Source organism: Bufo bufo, chromosome 11 (genome assembly GCF_905171765.1).
Source record: "Bufo bufo chromosome 11, aBufBuf1.1, whole genome shotgun sequence".
Taxonomy (NCBI): domain Eukaryota; kingdom Metazoa; phylum Chordata; class Amphibia; order Anura; family Bufonidae; genus Bufo; species Bufo bufo.
In genome coordinates, this window is record NC_053399.1 from 95,762,648 (window position 1) to 95,779,416 (window position 16,769).

Sequence of the window (16,769 nt, forward strand, 5' to 3'; positions counted from 1 at the left end):
CTCCATATCACTATATACAAGAAGATGTATAACTTATACCAGCTGTACATATATAATTATATATAGGAGATACCCAGGCTATACCAGCATGCTCTATATCACTATATACAAGAAGATGTATAACTTATACCAGCTGTACATATATAATTATATACAGGAGATGCCCAGGTTATACCAGCATGCTCCATATCACTATATACAGGGAGATGTATAACTTATACCAGCTGTACATATATAATTATATACAGGAGATACCCAGGTTATACCAGCATGGTCCATATCACTATATACAAGAAGATGTATAACTTATACCAGCTGTACATATATACTTATATACAGGAGATGCCCAGGTTATACCAGCATGCTCCATATCACTATATACAAGAAGATGTATAACTTATACCAGCTGTACATATATAATTATATACAGGAGATACCCAGGTTATACCAGCATGCTCCATATCACTATGTACAAGAAGATGTATAGCTTATACCAGCTGTACATATATAATTATATACAGGAGATGCCCAGGTTATACCAGCATGCTCCATATCACTATATACAAGAAGATGTATAACTTATACCAGCTGTACATATATATTATATACAGGAGATACCCAGGTTAGACCAGCATGCTCCATAGCACTATGTACAAGAAGATGTATAGCTTATACCAGCTGTACATATATAATTATATACAGGAGATGCCCAGGTTATACCAGCATGCTCCATATCACTATATACAAGAAGATGTATAACTTATACCAGCTGTACATATATAATTATATACAGGAGATACCCAGGTTAGACCAGCATGCTCCATAGCACTATATACAAGAAGATGTATAACTTATACCCGCTGTACATATATAATTATATACAGGAGATGCCCAGGTTATACCAGCATGCTCCATATCACTATATACAAGAAGATGTATAACTTATACCAGCTGTACATATATAATTATATACAGGAGATGCCCAGGTTATACCAGCATGCTCCATATCACTATATACAAGAAGATGTATAACTTATACCAGCTGTACATATATAATTATATACAGGAGATACTCAGGTTATACCAGCATGCTCCATATCACTATATATACAAGAAGATGTATAACTTATACCAGCTGTACATATATCATTATATACAGGGGATGCCCAGGTTATACCAGCATGGTCCATATCACTGTATACAAGAAGATGTATAACTTATACCAGCTGTACATATATAATTATATACAGGAGATGCCCAGGTTATACCAGCATGCTCCATATCACTATATACAAGAAGATGTATAACTTATACCAGCTGTACATATATAATTATATACAGGAGATACCCAGGTTATACCAGCATGCTCCATATCACTGTATACAAGAAGATGTATAACTTATACCAGCTGTACATATATAATTATATATAGGAGATACCCAGGTTATACCAGCATGCTCCATATCACTATATACAAGAAGATGTATAACTTATACCAGCTGTACATATATAATTATATACAGGAGATGCCCAGGTTATACCAGCATGGTCCATATCACTATATACAGGAAGATGTATAACTTATACCGGCTGTACATATATAATTATATACAGGAGATACCCAGGTTATACCAGCATGGTCCATATCACTATATACAAGAAGATGTATAACTTATACCAGCTGTACATATATAATTATATACAGGAGATACCCAGGTTATACCAGCTGTACATATATAATTATATACAGGAGATGCCCAGGTTATACCAGCTGTACATTTGGTTTATCAATTTTAAATCTCATGGTAATCCCTCCTATCTCCAGGGTGAACGTTCTAACCTCTAGTTCATGCCCTGAGGTCAGTTTGTTCTTCTGACTCCTGGTTTTAATTCCTCAAGGATGACTTTTTCTGTGAGAACATGATATTGTGGGACAAAAACAAGCAGAGGTGAAGGGCTCGGTCGTGAGAAGAGGGCGATCACCTCTATGTACTATATTGTAGAACTACTAGAATATTTAGAAAGAGAAAGCTTTGAACAGAGTTTTAAATGGATTCTAGTGTAAAGAACTGGTGGCTTCGATACAAGCCTAGTGGTCTAGTATGATCCAGTCTTCTGTATTTCACCCCACACATATCTTGAATACCTCTCCCATCATTCTGTAGGATAGAGCACAGAATCCGTATTCATTATTTAACCTGAGAGGACAGTTTTCTTCTCCAGGGGCCTGGGAGATCATCTCCGGAGTCTCAAGCTATGTCTATGCTATGTCTATGAAGAGCTGGAGACTTAATATTGGCCCCTTACAGTCAGTGAGCCAACTAGTTGTCTCCTAAGAAGTAGAGTGCGGCTTAGGTGGATGGAGCTTTCAGTATCTGTGAAGAGCTTCAAAACTAAAGAGACATAATGTTGGCCAGTTACAGTCAATAAGCTGACCAGATGTCTTCTAAGAGAAGTTGTGTATGGCTAAAGGTTTATAGAGCTTTGAGGAGCATCCTGATCAGCTTATTTTAGACATTGATGGATTTCCCAATGTCTGACCAGTATTCTAATATATTCTACTATCAGGACGCTGGTCAATAAAGACTTTCTCACCAGATATGTCGATGACTTATCCTTAGAATATGCCATACATTTCCTGACTAGTTAAGGTCCAACTGTTAAGAGCTGCTACGATCAGGAGACATAAAGATAGTCCATCTAAGTCAGTAGGCTGACCAATTTTCTTCTGAGAGAGGTTGAGCGTGTCTAAAGTTTTATGGAGCTTTGATGAGCATTCTAGCTACCTTATTTTAGATATTACTGGGTGTCCCAGTGTCTTAAAGATTTTGACCATAAATAGATGAAGTTGGCATCAGACTCATCAAAGGAGGGATCTCCACCAGATATATCAATTATGTATTCCTAGAAATTAGAATAAGTCATATGTTTCCAACTGGTTAAGATCCAACCAACTCGCTGCCTCCTAAAGGTAAGTGTCTGTGAAGCAGTGCCAAGCATGGGAAACATATAGTTGGCCAATAGGCTGGCCAGTTTCTCCCTACTGAAGTTGAGCATGGCTAAATTGGTATGGTTTTGAAGAGCATCCTGGCCATTTTATTTTAGACACTGATGGGTGTCCCAGTGTCTTAAAGATTTCAACCATAGATAAGGTTTGAACCCGATCTGAGGGGTACTACAATATGTTCTAACATCAGGATGATCAGAGGGGGTTTGGGATTTCCACCATATATAGTCGTACATTTCCAAATATTTAAGATCCAATCACTGATACACCCACTGCTTCCTAAAACTAACCACCAAGCTTGGGAGGCATATGGGTGGGCAGTGGGCTAACCAGTTTCTTCCAAGTGGAGTTCAGAGTGGCTAAAGTGTTATGGACCTCTTGGCCACTTTGTTTAAGACATTGATGTTAGATCACAGCCATAATCGAGGTTTGGACCTGATCTGACCACTACTCTAATATTTCCCATGCTCAGGACCCTGGTCATTAATGGGATGGTGGTTCCCACCAGATACATAGATGACATCTCTATAGAATATGCTTAATGTCTACTACACCCAATGTTTCCTAAAACTAGGTTCCTGTAAAGCTCGGGAGACAGGAGGTTGGCCCATTACAGTCAACAGGCCAATCAGCTGATCCTGAGTTGTGTGGCTGAAGCTGTATGGAGCTTGGAGGGGCATCCTGGCCACTTTGATTTAGACACTGAAGAGTGCCCAAGGGGTTGTACCCCCACCATCAAGATATCTATAACATATGCTATGTATATGTCACATGTATGCAGTAATAAACTTGTATATAGTGTTTATGTATTTTTACACAGTAGTCTACATATTGTACATGTATGAGCATTTTCTCCAGAAGTGCCAAGTATTTCTTAACCCATCATTTTTCTTTACGTTTGTCTAGGCTGGATGCTCTGCGTATGACTCTGAACAAGCTCGGGAGGATGAGAGATTACATGCAGAACAGTGAGTGCAGCTCTGGAGTATAATACAGGATGTAACTCAGGATCAGTACAGGATAAGTAATGTATGTACACAGTGACTGCACCAGCAGAATAGTGAGTGCAGCTCTGGAGTATAATACAAGATGTAACTCAGGATCAGTACAGGATAAGTAATGTATGTACACAGTGACTGCACCAGCAGAATAGTGAGTGCAGCTCTGGAGTATAATACAGGATGTAACTCAGGATCAGTACAGGATAAGTAATGTATGTACACAGTGACTCCACCAGCAGAATAGTGAGTGCTGCTCTGGAGTATAATACAGGATGTAACTCAGGATCAGTACAGGATAAGTAATGTATGTACACAGTGACTGCACCAGCAGAATAGTGAGTGCAGCTCTGGGGTATAATACAGGATGTAACTCAGGATCAGTACAGGATAAGCAATGTATGTACACAGTGATTCCACCAGCAGAACAGGGAGTGCAGCTCTGGAGTATAATACAGGATGTAACTCAGGATCAGTACAGGATAAGCAATGTATGTACACAGTGACTGCACCAGCAGAATAGTGAGTGCAGCTCTGGAGTGTAATACAGGATGTAACTCAGGATCAGTACAGGATAAGTAATGTATGTACACAGTGACTGCACCAGCAGAATAGTGAGTGCAGCTCTGGAGTATAATACAGGATGTAACTCAGGATCAGTACAGGATAAGTAATGTATGTACACAGTGACTCCACCAGCAGAATAGTGAGTGCAGCTCTGGAGTATAATACAGGATGTAACTCAGGATCAGTACAGGATAAGTGATGTATGTACTCAGTGACTGCACCAGCAGAATAGTGAGTGCAGCTCTGGAGTATAATACAGGATGTAACTCAGGATCAGTACAGGATAAGTAATGTATGTACACAGTGACTGCACCAGCAGAATAGTGAGTGCAGCTCTGGAGTATAATACAGGATGTAACTCAGGATCAGTGCAGGATAAGTAATGTATGTATACAGTGACTGCACCAGCAGAATAGTGAGTGCAGCTCTGGAGTATAATACAGGATGTAATTCAGGATCAGTACAGGATAAGTAATGTATGTACACAGTGACTGCACCAGCAGAATAGTGAGTGCAGCTCTGGGGTATAATACAGGATGTAACTCAGGATCAGTGCAGGATAAGTAATGTATGTACATAGTGACTGCACCAGCAGAATAGTGAGTGCAGCTCTGGAGTATAATACAGGATGTAATTCAGGATCAGTACAGGATAAGTAATGTATGTACACAGTGACTGCACCAGCAGAATAGTGAGTGCAGCTCTGGGGTATAATACAGGATGTAACTGGGGATCAGTACAGAATAAAAAATGTATGTATACAGTGACTGCACCAGCAGAATAGTGAGTGCAGCTCTGGAGTATAATACAGGATGTAATTCAGGATCAGTACAGGATAAGTAATGTATGTACACAGTGACTGCACCAGCAGAATAGTGAGTGCAGCTCTGGAGTATAATACAGGATGTAACTGGGGATCAGTACAGAATAAAAAATGTATGTATACAGTGACTGCACCAGCAGAATAGTGAGTGCAGCTCTGGAGTATAATACAGGATGTAATTCAGGATCAGTACAGGATAAGTAATGTATGTACACAGTGACTGCACCAGCAGAATAGTGAGTGCAGCTCTGGGGTATAATACAGGATGTAACTCAGGATCAGTGCAGGATAAGTAATGTATGTACATAGTGACTGCACCAGCAGAATAGTGAGTGCAGCTCTGGAGTATAATGCAGGATGTAACTCAGGATCAGTACAGGATAAGTAATGTATGTACACAGTGACTGCACCAGCAGAATAGTGAGTGCAGCTCTGGAGTATAATACAGGATGTAACTGGGGATCAGTACAGAATAAAAAATGTATGTATACAGTGACTGCACCAGCAGAATAGTGAGTGCAGCTCTGGAGTATAATACAGGATGTAATTCAGGATCAGTACAGGATAAGTAATGTATGTACACAGTGACTGCACCAGCAGAATAGTGAGTGCAGCTCTGGAGTATAATACAGGATGTAACTCAGGATCAGTACAGGATAAGTAATGTATGTACACAGTGACTGCACCAGCAGAATAGTGAGTGCAGCTCTGGGGTATAATACAGGATGTAACTCAGGATCAGTACAGGATAAGCAATGTATGTACACAGTGATTCCACCAGCAGAACAGGGAGTGCAGCTCTGGAGTATAATACAGGATGTAACTCAGGATCAGTACAGGATAAGTAATGTATGTACACAGTGACTGCACCAGCAGAATAGTGAGCGCAGCTCTGGACTATAATACAGGATGTAACTCAGGATCAGTACAGGATAAGTAATGTAATGTATGTACACAGTGACTGCACCAGCAGAATAGTGAGTGCAGCTCTGGAGTATAATGCAGGATGTAACTCAGGATCAGTACAGGATAAGTAATGTATGTACACAGTGACTGCACCAGCAGAATAGTGAGTGCAGCTCTGGAGTATAATACAGGATGTAACTGGGGATCAGTACAGGATAAGTAATGTATGTACACAGTGACTGCACCAGCAGAATAGTGAGTGCAGCTCTGGGGTATAATACAGGATGTAACTCAGGATCAGTGCAGGATAAGTAATGTATGTACATAGTGACTGCACCAGCAGAATAGTGAGTGCAGCTCTGGAGTATAATACAGGATGTAACTCAGGATAAGTAATGTATGTACACAGTGACTGTACCAGCAGAATAGTGAGTGCAGCTCTGGAGTATAATACAGGATGTAACTCAGGATCAGTACAGGATAAGTAATGTATGTTCACAGTGACTGCACCAGCAGAATAGTGAGTGCAGCTCTGGAGTGTAATACAGGATGTAACTCAGGATCAGTACAGGATAAGTAATGTATGTACACAGTGACTGCACCAGCAGAATAGTGAGTGCAGCTCTGGAGTATAATACAGGATGTAACTCAGGATCAGTACAGGATAAGTAATGTATGTACACAGTGACTCCACCAGCAGAATAGTGAGTGCAGCTCTGGAGTATAATACAGGATGTAACTCAGGATCAGTACAGGATAAGTGATGTATGTACTCAGTGACTGCACCAGCAGAATAGTGAGTGCAGCTCTGGAGTATAATACAGGATGTAACTCAGGATCAGTACAGGATAAGTAATGTATGTACACAGTGACTGCACCAGCAGAATAGTGAGTGCAGCTCTGGAGTATAATACAGGAAGTAACTCAGGATCAGTACAGGATAAGTAATGTATGTACACAGTGACTGCACTAGCAGAATAGTGAGTGCAGCTCTGGAGTATAATACAGGATATAACTCAGAATCAGTACAGGATAAGTAATGTATGTACACAGTGACTGCACCAGCAGAATAGTGAGTGCAGCTCTGGGGTATAATACAGGATGTAACTCAGGATCAGTGCAGGATAAGTAATGTATGTACATAGTGACTGCACCAGCAGAATAGTGAGTGCAGCTCTGGAGTATTGGAGTGTTAGTTTTATTTATTGTTTGGTTGTGTTTGATATTTTATTATGATTATGTTTGTTATTATTGTTATGTTTGATAATTTTATAGCTCTCCTACAATTCACTTAAAAATGAGCAAAATGGATATGCCATTATGTACCCTGTGCCCACAGAGAGCCGACACAAGGGACACATCACCCCTGTACAACACTAGCAGTGACACTTGCAGATATAAAGGTTGTATCGTCATATCTATCTATCTATCTATCTATCTATCTATCTATCTATCTATCTATCTATCTATCTATCTATCTATCTCATATCTATCTCATATCTATCTATCTATCTCATATCTATCTATCTATCTATCTATCCATCTATCTATCATCTCATATCTATTTCATATCTATCTATCAAATCAAATCCGCTTTATTGGCAGAACTAAATACATTTTAGCATTGCCATAGCAAGTGGGAAATAATTGTGTAGGGTTGGGGAATGGGGATACGTTCAGGGTGGGGGATACGGGTAAGTATAGGGGATGAGGACACATCCAGGGTGGGGAGTCCATGGTATATCAGGCTCCTCTCAGTCTATGGCAGGCAGTAATATATTGTGCTGCTATGGCCGCTGTGTTCTCCTCTTCCCCCAGCAGTACGGAGAGTCTCTCCTCCTCCTCCATGGAGGTGAAGTCTGGGCAGAGATCAGACAGTCTCCTGAGGTGAGCAGGAAATGAGCCTCATCTCATAACTATCTATTATCTATCATATCTCTCTATTTCCTATCTATCTTCTATCTATCTCTCTATTTCCTATCTATCTATCTCATATCTATCTATCTATCTATCTATCTATCTATCTATCTCATATCTATCTATCTCATATCTATCTATCTATCTATCTATCTATCTCATATCTATCTATCTATCTATCTATCTATCTATCTATCCATCCACTAGTAGATTTTGGCAGGTGCCCCCCAGCAGTACACATACCATCACACAGAGTACTTACCCCTCTACCCATCTTCCTCCCACGTCCTCTGGAATTTGCAGATTTGAAGTCTATGGCTTTTAAAGAAAATGTTTAAAAAAAAAAGGAAGAAAAATCCCAAATAAGAGTAAGTGGTCGCCGGGAGCCGAGGTGTGTATCTCCTTCCCAGGGAAAGCTGCACTTGTTGAAACTGAAGCTGGTTTGGGGACAAACTCCTCCCTCCCTGGGGGGCCCCGGGACCCTCCTCCTGTCCCCTGTTCTGTGGTGCCAGAAGTTTGGCTGCCTCTAAAATCCATCACAGTCTGGGGTCAATTCCTAAAGAAGAGCCCTCCCCCTCAGCCCATTCCCACCGTGTCCCCTCGTCTTCCTCCTCTCCTGGTGTCACATCCAATCCTTCCCTTCCTCCGTTCTACAATTGCCTCCCTCGCCCCCTCTTCCTTGTTGTCCTTATTTCTAAATTTATCCTCCTTTTCCCCGGATCATCCTTCGCTTTGTTCCTCGCTCGTCTCCGTCCTCATTATTCCTTTAATTCCTCATTTCTTATGTAGATCATCGTTTATCACAATCCCCCATGGCTCCTTCCCCCTATGTGCCTCCCGTATCCATCATTATCTCCCCACATCTCGGAGTAACCCTTACCTTCCCAGTCACTACAGAAGACGCTGGGATGGGGCTTCAAGAAGAAATGCTTAATATGATTTTCATGATTAGTGTGTAATACTTCACCTCTCCTGGTGGGGCACTGTAGGAGAAATGTACACTTGGTGCAGGTTCCTCTTGCAGATCATAGCAAGTCACTAGTGATCAGCCTAGTATCCTTATACTCTGGTAGATAATGGCCGTTACCTAACCATAGCAAAGCGATCAGTGCTCATTAAAAGGACCTTTTACACCAGGCAATCATCTGAGGGGAGCTCAGTTGGATGAATGATTCGTTGGCTGATCGCAGGGTCCTTTACACAGGGTATTGATCGGGCTGTTGCTCCGTTATTCCTCCTGGAATTTTGTAAATAAGTTGACTACTTTGTGTTGGAGGGGTGTCCAGTCAGTGCTGAGAGCGCCTGCCTTTGAAAAGGGGAATGGTAATACTCAGCTGTCATGCATTTCCTGGAGGAATAACAGAGGAACAACACAACAAAGAGTTGCAAGAAAAGATGCTTCTGGATTCTTATTTCGTAGGGGAGTGTTTACTGAAACAGACAAGTCTTGAAGGGTGACAGGTCCTCCTTAAAGGGTGTGTCCACTTTGAGTAATCATCTCATGTTATATGCTGCCCTGACCCGAGATAAAAGTCGTCTACAACGGCTGATTTTTGGCCGACCATCATTTAAAAAAATTTGCTCTATCGGGTCAGAAAATTTAGCCGGCTTAAGAGTGCAAGGCTATGGCGCGATCATTCAAATTGGCCGATCATTCGCCGCTCCCTGATCGGCTAGTTTAGTCTGTAATGTTGGCGGTAGGATCACCTACATGAACGATCCCACTGATGATTGTGGTCGATCAAAATCGATGGACAGCTTAAAAATGGAAGTCCCCTTTAAGCAATTCTTATATAGTCTAAGAAGTGGAGCTACACATAGCGAGGAGGCAGATCCTCCCTCCCAAGTAGGATATCTACAGAACTCTTGACCCTGCGCCCCGCACTTCTTCTGACTCTGCCCCCTGGCTTTGTGTCCATGTCGAGTGCAGAGCGACCTCCGTGTAGCTCCAGTGCAGCCGGGGAAATAACATTAATACATTTCTACACACGCTCCGAAATAACAAAAAAGCATAAAATAATAGAAAAAATGTAAAACACTGGAATCTCCCCGGGGGAAAAAGCATCTCATTTTCTACGCTCCGTGGTTTTTCCTTTAGTGTATCGGTAATGTCGCTGCCATCAACATGGAAGCGACAGGAGTGTGGCCGTGTTAAGCGTAGAGTGTCAGCTCTTAGGGCCAGAGGCGTTGTGTCCAGGATTCATCAGAATGGAGAAGTGAATATTAAGATGCCGGGGATGCGGGAGGCGCAGTTGTGGTCACGCTGAGCGGCTTGTGGTTCTAATGGGGAGTCGCCGAGCATTCATCTGCCTCCGAGAGATGGCACTGATAAGAACTGGCACATTACGCAGGCGGTGGAAGCAGCTGCCGCTCTGCCCCTGGACAGTCCGAGCCGGAGAAGCAGGATGGATGCAGCAATCGCCCATAGCTGCCAAGTGTAATATTCTCATCCTCACATCCAACGGGAGCAAGTCCCCTGTATGGACCGGGGTCGGGGTGCAACCATGGAGAGCAATACTGTACGACAGGCAGATAGATAGATAGATATGAGATAGATAGATAGATAGATAGATAGATAGATAGATAGATGAATGTCATTAATGGAGTTACAATGTTGATCTCCGGTTGGATTTGGTCACTGATACTATCATGTAGACCTCTTCCTGTGTGTGACAGTATTGTGGGTGCAGCTGGATAGCGGTGACATCTCACATCTGTCTTTACAGTGACCTATCACATTGAATGTGGTTGAGGCCATCAGTCAGAATTCACACATAGTGAAAGGTCTTTGATGCTCTTGGCTGATAGTATCTTGTAGTCATGAAGCCACCACCGGTTCTTCTGCCTTTGATAGTTTCTACCATTGATGTCTACACATTTGGCATATTGAGGCCACCAATCAGATCTCTGGTGAGTAATGGCATTCTCATGGCCTGCACTGACCTGTGACATTAACTCCCCGGCTAGAACAGTAGACGCACCATGCTCCTGTGCGCTGGCAGACCATAATGTTCCAAAGCTGGCATATCAGAATCTTCACCTCATTATCAGCTTGTTCTGCCTGAGGACCTGATGATGAGGGTTAATGTCTTAACACCACAGATTACTCATCATAAGTGATAATGAACAGGGCATCAGTGACAGATCCTCAGATTATTTTTCCTGGTCATCTAGACCTGTGGTCCTACGTGTGAGGACTTAGGAGGAATAGTAGCTGGAAGGTAGACTTCCATATCACATGTCACTGTAGTCTTCTCAGACAAACATTCTTCTGGTTGGTGGTTATGGTGGAGCATAAACTATTAGAGTCATTATGCAAGAGTATCAAAATGGAGGAGGCAAAAAACTTCTAGGAAAAGCCACCTCTGGGCTGGGCAGTGGTGCATATAGGCTAGCGCACTTTCACTGTCCCATCCTTAAGCAAAATATTCTATGGTCACAAAGTTACTTGTTGCTCCACCATAATTGGCTTCCCACCTAATAAAAGTTGACTTTTATAAATTAACGATTTCACGTTGACCTCATTCCACACTGTAAGCGTCTTAGATAAAATCTAATGTTGTTCATTTCCAAGAAACTTCTACCAAGCCTCCAGTTTTCTGACAGCAATTAACTTCTATTTTCTTAGTAATTTTGGTTGAATTCTATCCTGGGCTCAGGTGGCGTGTTCCAGACCCCATTGCGGTCCCCTATATCTCATTAGAACCTGTCACATCTACTCTAGGCTCTTCTTCCAGTAGATACAAGGTGACGGGGGCTGAATGAAATTGTGTCCGCCACCTGCTGTTATCTCGAGACTCCTGTCTACACTAGATTGTTTCTCCATGTAGTTTCTATCAAGTTTGGCTTGTCTTTGAGGGTTTCTGAAAGTTCTTCATGGAAAATAATCTCAAATGCCTTCAAAAACTTTTTTATCTAACAATATGTATGTATATATAATGTATGTCCATACATTTGCCTGCTGGCCTGACAAAGGCCAAAATAGAAGACCCCTCAACCTCTGGTGGCCATACTAGATGTTCCTCAACTTTCTTAGAACTTTCCTAAGCACTTCCATTTACCTGGGATGTTTTGGGTGGAGGACTCTTTTTTTATTTGGTTATGTGAAGCTTTGAAATCTGTTTTTAATGAATTTCTGCTTTTCCCGTCGAATGCTCTGTGTTATTTGACTTCACGTTGTGTCTTTTTTGGCTTTTTTTCCCCTTGTAAGTTTTAATTGGAGGTTGAGTAGAGTTCCCTGCAGTGGCATTTCGGGGACCTCTGGCCTTGGTGGACGTGGTGTTCTCTTGATGTGCTGCAGGTGGGGAGGTCAATCGGAGCGTTCCGTTGACACAGCTGAACGTCTCCACAGGTAGCAACCAGTCGATGGACTGAGGAATGCTGAACCAGAAGAGCGGTAAATAAGTTCAAGTCGTCTAGAAATGACTATTAGTGAAGGCTACAAGTGATCATCTCACAAAGGATTTCTAAGGCATTTGTTTTAGAATCCTGCAGTTTTGATGCAAGTTATTGTCCCCATACCAGTGACATCATAAGTGTCTCCATATCACTTGCAGCCTTCTAATGCACCATGACAATTTTCCATTGCCTTAAAAGCAGCTTACTGACACTAGGGTCCTTAGTGCCAAAACGCATCTCTGGGGAAACTAAGACGGTCTGGAATCCAGGCTGAGATCTTTTGCCTGCACTGACACACTGTAACAAACTATCAGGATCGGAAAGAGATTTGTGCTGCAGGTGTATTTAGCCTTCACACAATTGTTACAAACCCTCAGCTGTGAGCTCCTAGATCTGTGTAGGGTTGTTGCCTCAGGGTGTGAGCAAGAATGCGCCCATTTCCTGACCAAGCAGAGAACTTGAAAATGGTGAGTAAACGAAATGCAGCGTACTCCAGGCAATTACAGAAATTCTCATTCTAAATTGATGATGCTTTCTGGTTGGGGCCCCGTGCAGGTATGTGGCCCCTTTACATGGAGGATCTGCTTCATCTATGAACGCAGTGATTGCACAGCTATTTATGAAGGTCTCGCAGAGCGGCAGATTAGTGCGGTCGTCCTGTGAACGGCGGCGGCATCTGTGAAACCTACCTTATGTAATCTGGCATCTCGGCAGCTAATGAGGCGTGAGGACCCAGATGCCCACATAGAAGCCCAATCAGGTGTGGTAAACACAGAAAGAAGGGATTACAGTGCGACCAGATGTGCAGCCGCTACGGGGGCCTGTGTCCTCAGAGCGGGGACAGCATACCTTGAGGGAGTCAGCACCAAAAAACCAGGACCTACCATCCATCACCCTATATATTAAATGATGCTCCCACAATTCCATGCTCTGTAGACATCCCCGGTTATAGTGGCCGGTGTCCTCAGAGCAGGGACAGCATAGCTCGAGGGAGTCAGCACCAAAAAAACAGGACCTACCATCCATCTCCCTAGTATTTCATACCCATATATAATACATGTATGGAAGAAGAAGAAGTAAATGAACCAAAAAAATGAGGATATGCAGTATTATCATTATGTCACGGATGGTGTACAGGAAACAAGATAATGCAATATAATCTATGACTCACTGGATCCAAAACTAAGGAACAAAAGGGAGACCCCTGCATGAGACCTGGCACTCTCCCTGACTGCTCAGCCTATGCGAACACCCCAAAGGTGGATGGTCGCATATCCACGTGCCTCGACTATCTAATACCTGAAGACCCTACAATAGTGAGGGGATACGACCACCGGCTCCCTACACAAGACACGGAGGGAGTCAGGGTCTCCTGAGATCCAGCAAACAGAAAATCACAAATACATATAAAGCACTTATCTTGCAGAAGACTGGGAACTAGGAACAGCAAGCACACACACTCCAGGAAGTTGTATAAGCCGCACACTATTGCATTATGGGGAGGAATTTAAAGGGATGCAATCAGTCCAAACATATGACAGCTGAGAGAGGCCAACGAGATGAGGAACTGAAAACCAAAACAAGGAAAACTCAAGGAGGAGGTTCTGAATGGCCTCTGTCAGAGCTTCTCAGCTGTCTGGTTGTGACACATTATGGGTCACCGTGTGAGTAATATTGAGAGGATGACATGTCGGGGGCTTGATCAGTAAAGGTTTGGCCTTTGGGTGCTCTGGTACCACGAAGGGACCTATAGAGCTAAACTGCAGCACCGGGCACAGACGAGCCACCTGTACCTGTGATAGTAATAAAGGGGAAGCTCCTTTGGCCCTTTCACCAAACTGATTGGTGGAGTTCTCACTGATCAAACATTCATGGTGGGGATGGGTGAGGACCCTGGAGGATAACGGTGGGTCTCTACCGCAGTGTTCAGCATTATACCCATGCCATGTACATAGTGTGTGGCCTGGCAGCGCTTGTCACGGCCATGGCTATGACCGTGACTCCTGAACCGCATGCGGTTGTCAGCGGTTTTCATTGGTGTTCAATCACAGGTGAGGGCTGTGGTATTGGCCTCACCTGTGGTTGCCGCTGGCAACAGTATGTATGTGGCAGCGTAGCAGGCTGAGCTGTGCCATGCAGCTCGCTACGCTGCGCATGCGGTTTTGTGTGTGATGTGTGGATGTGTGCACTGTGTTTTATGTTATTGTGTGCACGTTCCCTTTAAGTGGTGTTTTCCCTTCCCTGGTGTTGGAAGGGTTAATCCCCTTCCTAGTGTGTGTGATCACTGGGTGTGTCCGACTGTGGGGTGTGGCTTCTTGGCCTATAAAGCCTCACTGCTTTTGCAGGCCTTCAGGTTGCTTCAGCCATGCTTAGCTGAGAGCAGCCTCATGTCTTTATTACCTGCCAGTAAGAGCCACCCCTGTGGTCATAACCATATTGTGCTTTAGTTATTTCCAGTTATGTGTGATGTCCGTGTGATGTTTTATATGTGATTTTGTGCAGCTATGGATCTGGGTCCCTGTGTGGGGATGCGTTTGTGATCTGCACCCTGCTAACACAGGGATCCAGTCAGCAAGGCTGTGGCAGGTAGGTGGAACTTCTTGTTCACCTGCCATATCCATAGAGCTGTTTATGTCTCCCCTTTTCCTGCAGCTTGGCCGTTGAGACTCCTACTCCTCCGTGTCTAGGAGGAGTGGGCTTGTCTTACTCAGCTCCTAGGTGAGGGTCATCTTGAGGGCTAGCAGGGACTTTTAGGTTCCGGAGCATGGGCCCTCCTACCATCAAGGTTGGCTCATGTAGCTAGGAGCCAGGGTCAGGTTAGGGATGTGTTTAGGAGGTGACCTGCTCCCTAATCCTGTCTTCATGGCCAAGCAGCCGTAACATCACCGGGCTTCACACGGCTGAGGATTTCCCCCATCCACAGCCGTGACAGCGCTCTGCCCACGTGTGGTGTAACTTCTAGAGAATCCCGTGCTGGATGAGATCTGATAAATGGCGCTCTTGTTCCAGGGATTCAGTGCTGGTCCTTACATGGCCAACAATCAGATCCCTTGTTTGTAGAAGTGTGAGCCGTGTCATGTGTAATACTCCCATCATCCATCTGCTCAGTGTGGACAACATGTCATATCTATCTATCTATCTATCTATCTCATATCTATCTATCTATCTATCATCTATCTCATATCTATCTATATTATATCAAATCAAATAAGCTTTATTGGCAGGACTAAATACATTTTAGCATTGCCAAAGCAAGTGGGAAATAATTGGGTAGGGTTGGGGGATGGGGAGATATACAGGGTGGTGGTATAGGAGTCCATGGTATATCAGGCTCCTCTCAGTCTATGGCAGGCAGTAATATATTGTGCTGCTATGGCCGCTGTGTTCTCCTCTTCCCCCAGCAGTATGGAGAGTCTCTCCTCCTCCTCCATGGAGATGAAGTCTGGGCAGAGATCAGACAGTCTCCTGAAGTGAGCGTCCCTCACTGCTGAGTATTTGGGGCACCGCAGCAGGAAATGAGACTCCACGGCCTCCTGGTCGCACTGCTGGTACAGTCATCTATCTCCTATCTATCTATCTATCTATCTCATATCTATCTATCTATCTCATATCTATCTCATATCTATCTCATATCTATCTCATATCTATCTATTATCTATCTATTATCTATCTATCTCTCTATCTATCTCTCTATCTATCTCTCTATCTATCTCTCTATCTATCTCTCTATCTATCTCTCTATCTATCTCTCTATCTATCTCTCTATCTATCTCTCTATCTATCTCTCTATCTATCTCTCTATCTATCTCTCTATCTATCTATCTCTCTATCAATTAATCAATAAAGCTTTATTGGCAGGTCTAAAATTATACATTAGTATTGCCAAAGCATGTGGGAAATAGGGGGTTGAGAAATGGGGGTCGGTGTATAGGAGTCCGTGGCGTATCATGACGGGGTGGAGGGGGCTGCGGACACACCCGGGTCAGGGTATAGGAGTCCATGGTATATCAGGCTCCTCTCAGTCTGTGGCAGGCACTGATATATTGTGCTGCTATGGCCGCTGTGTTCTCTTCCTCTCCCAGCAGGATGGGCAGCTTCTCTTCCTCCTCTATCTACCTTCCTATCTCATGTCTATTTATCTATCTATCTGTTA

The 16,769-nt window shown here is 43.3% G+C and overlaps 1 protein-coding gene and 1 long non-coding RNA gene across 3 annotated transcripts in view; one reads left to right on the plus strand and one right to left on the minus strand.

Annotated features, from left to right (window-relative positions):
- The window catches only part of LOC120981771, a 67,804-nt gene extending 60,109 nt beyond the window's left edge, over positions 1-7,695 (plus strand). For both annotated transcript variants that reach the window (XR_005774746.1, XR_005774745.1), the window contains exons 2-3: positions 3,914-3,975; positions 7,577-7,695. This is a non-coding gene — a long non-coding RNA (uncharacterized LOC120981771). The remainder of the gene's footprint in view (positions 1-3,913; positions 3,976-7,576) is intronic.
- LOC120981733 (sodium/potassium-transporting ATPase subunit alpha-2) overlaps positions 1-8,605 on the minus strand; it is a 31,445-nt gene extending 22,840 nt beyond the window's left edge. The window contains exon 1 of the mRNA XM_040411420.1: positions 8,481-8,605. Within this exon, the coding sequence (XP_040267354.1) occupies positions 8,481-8,492 (12 nt within the window). The 5' untranslated portion in view covers positions 8,493-8,605. The remainder of the gene's footprint in view (positions 1-8,480) is intronic.
- Between the last annotated feature and the right edge of the window lie 8,164 nt (positions 8,606-16,769).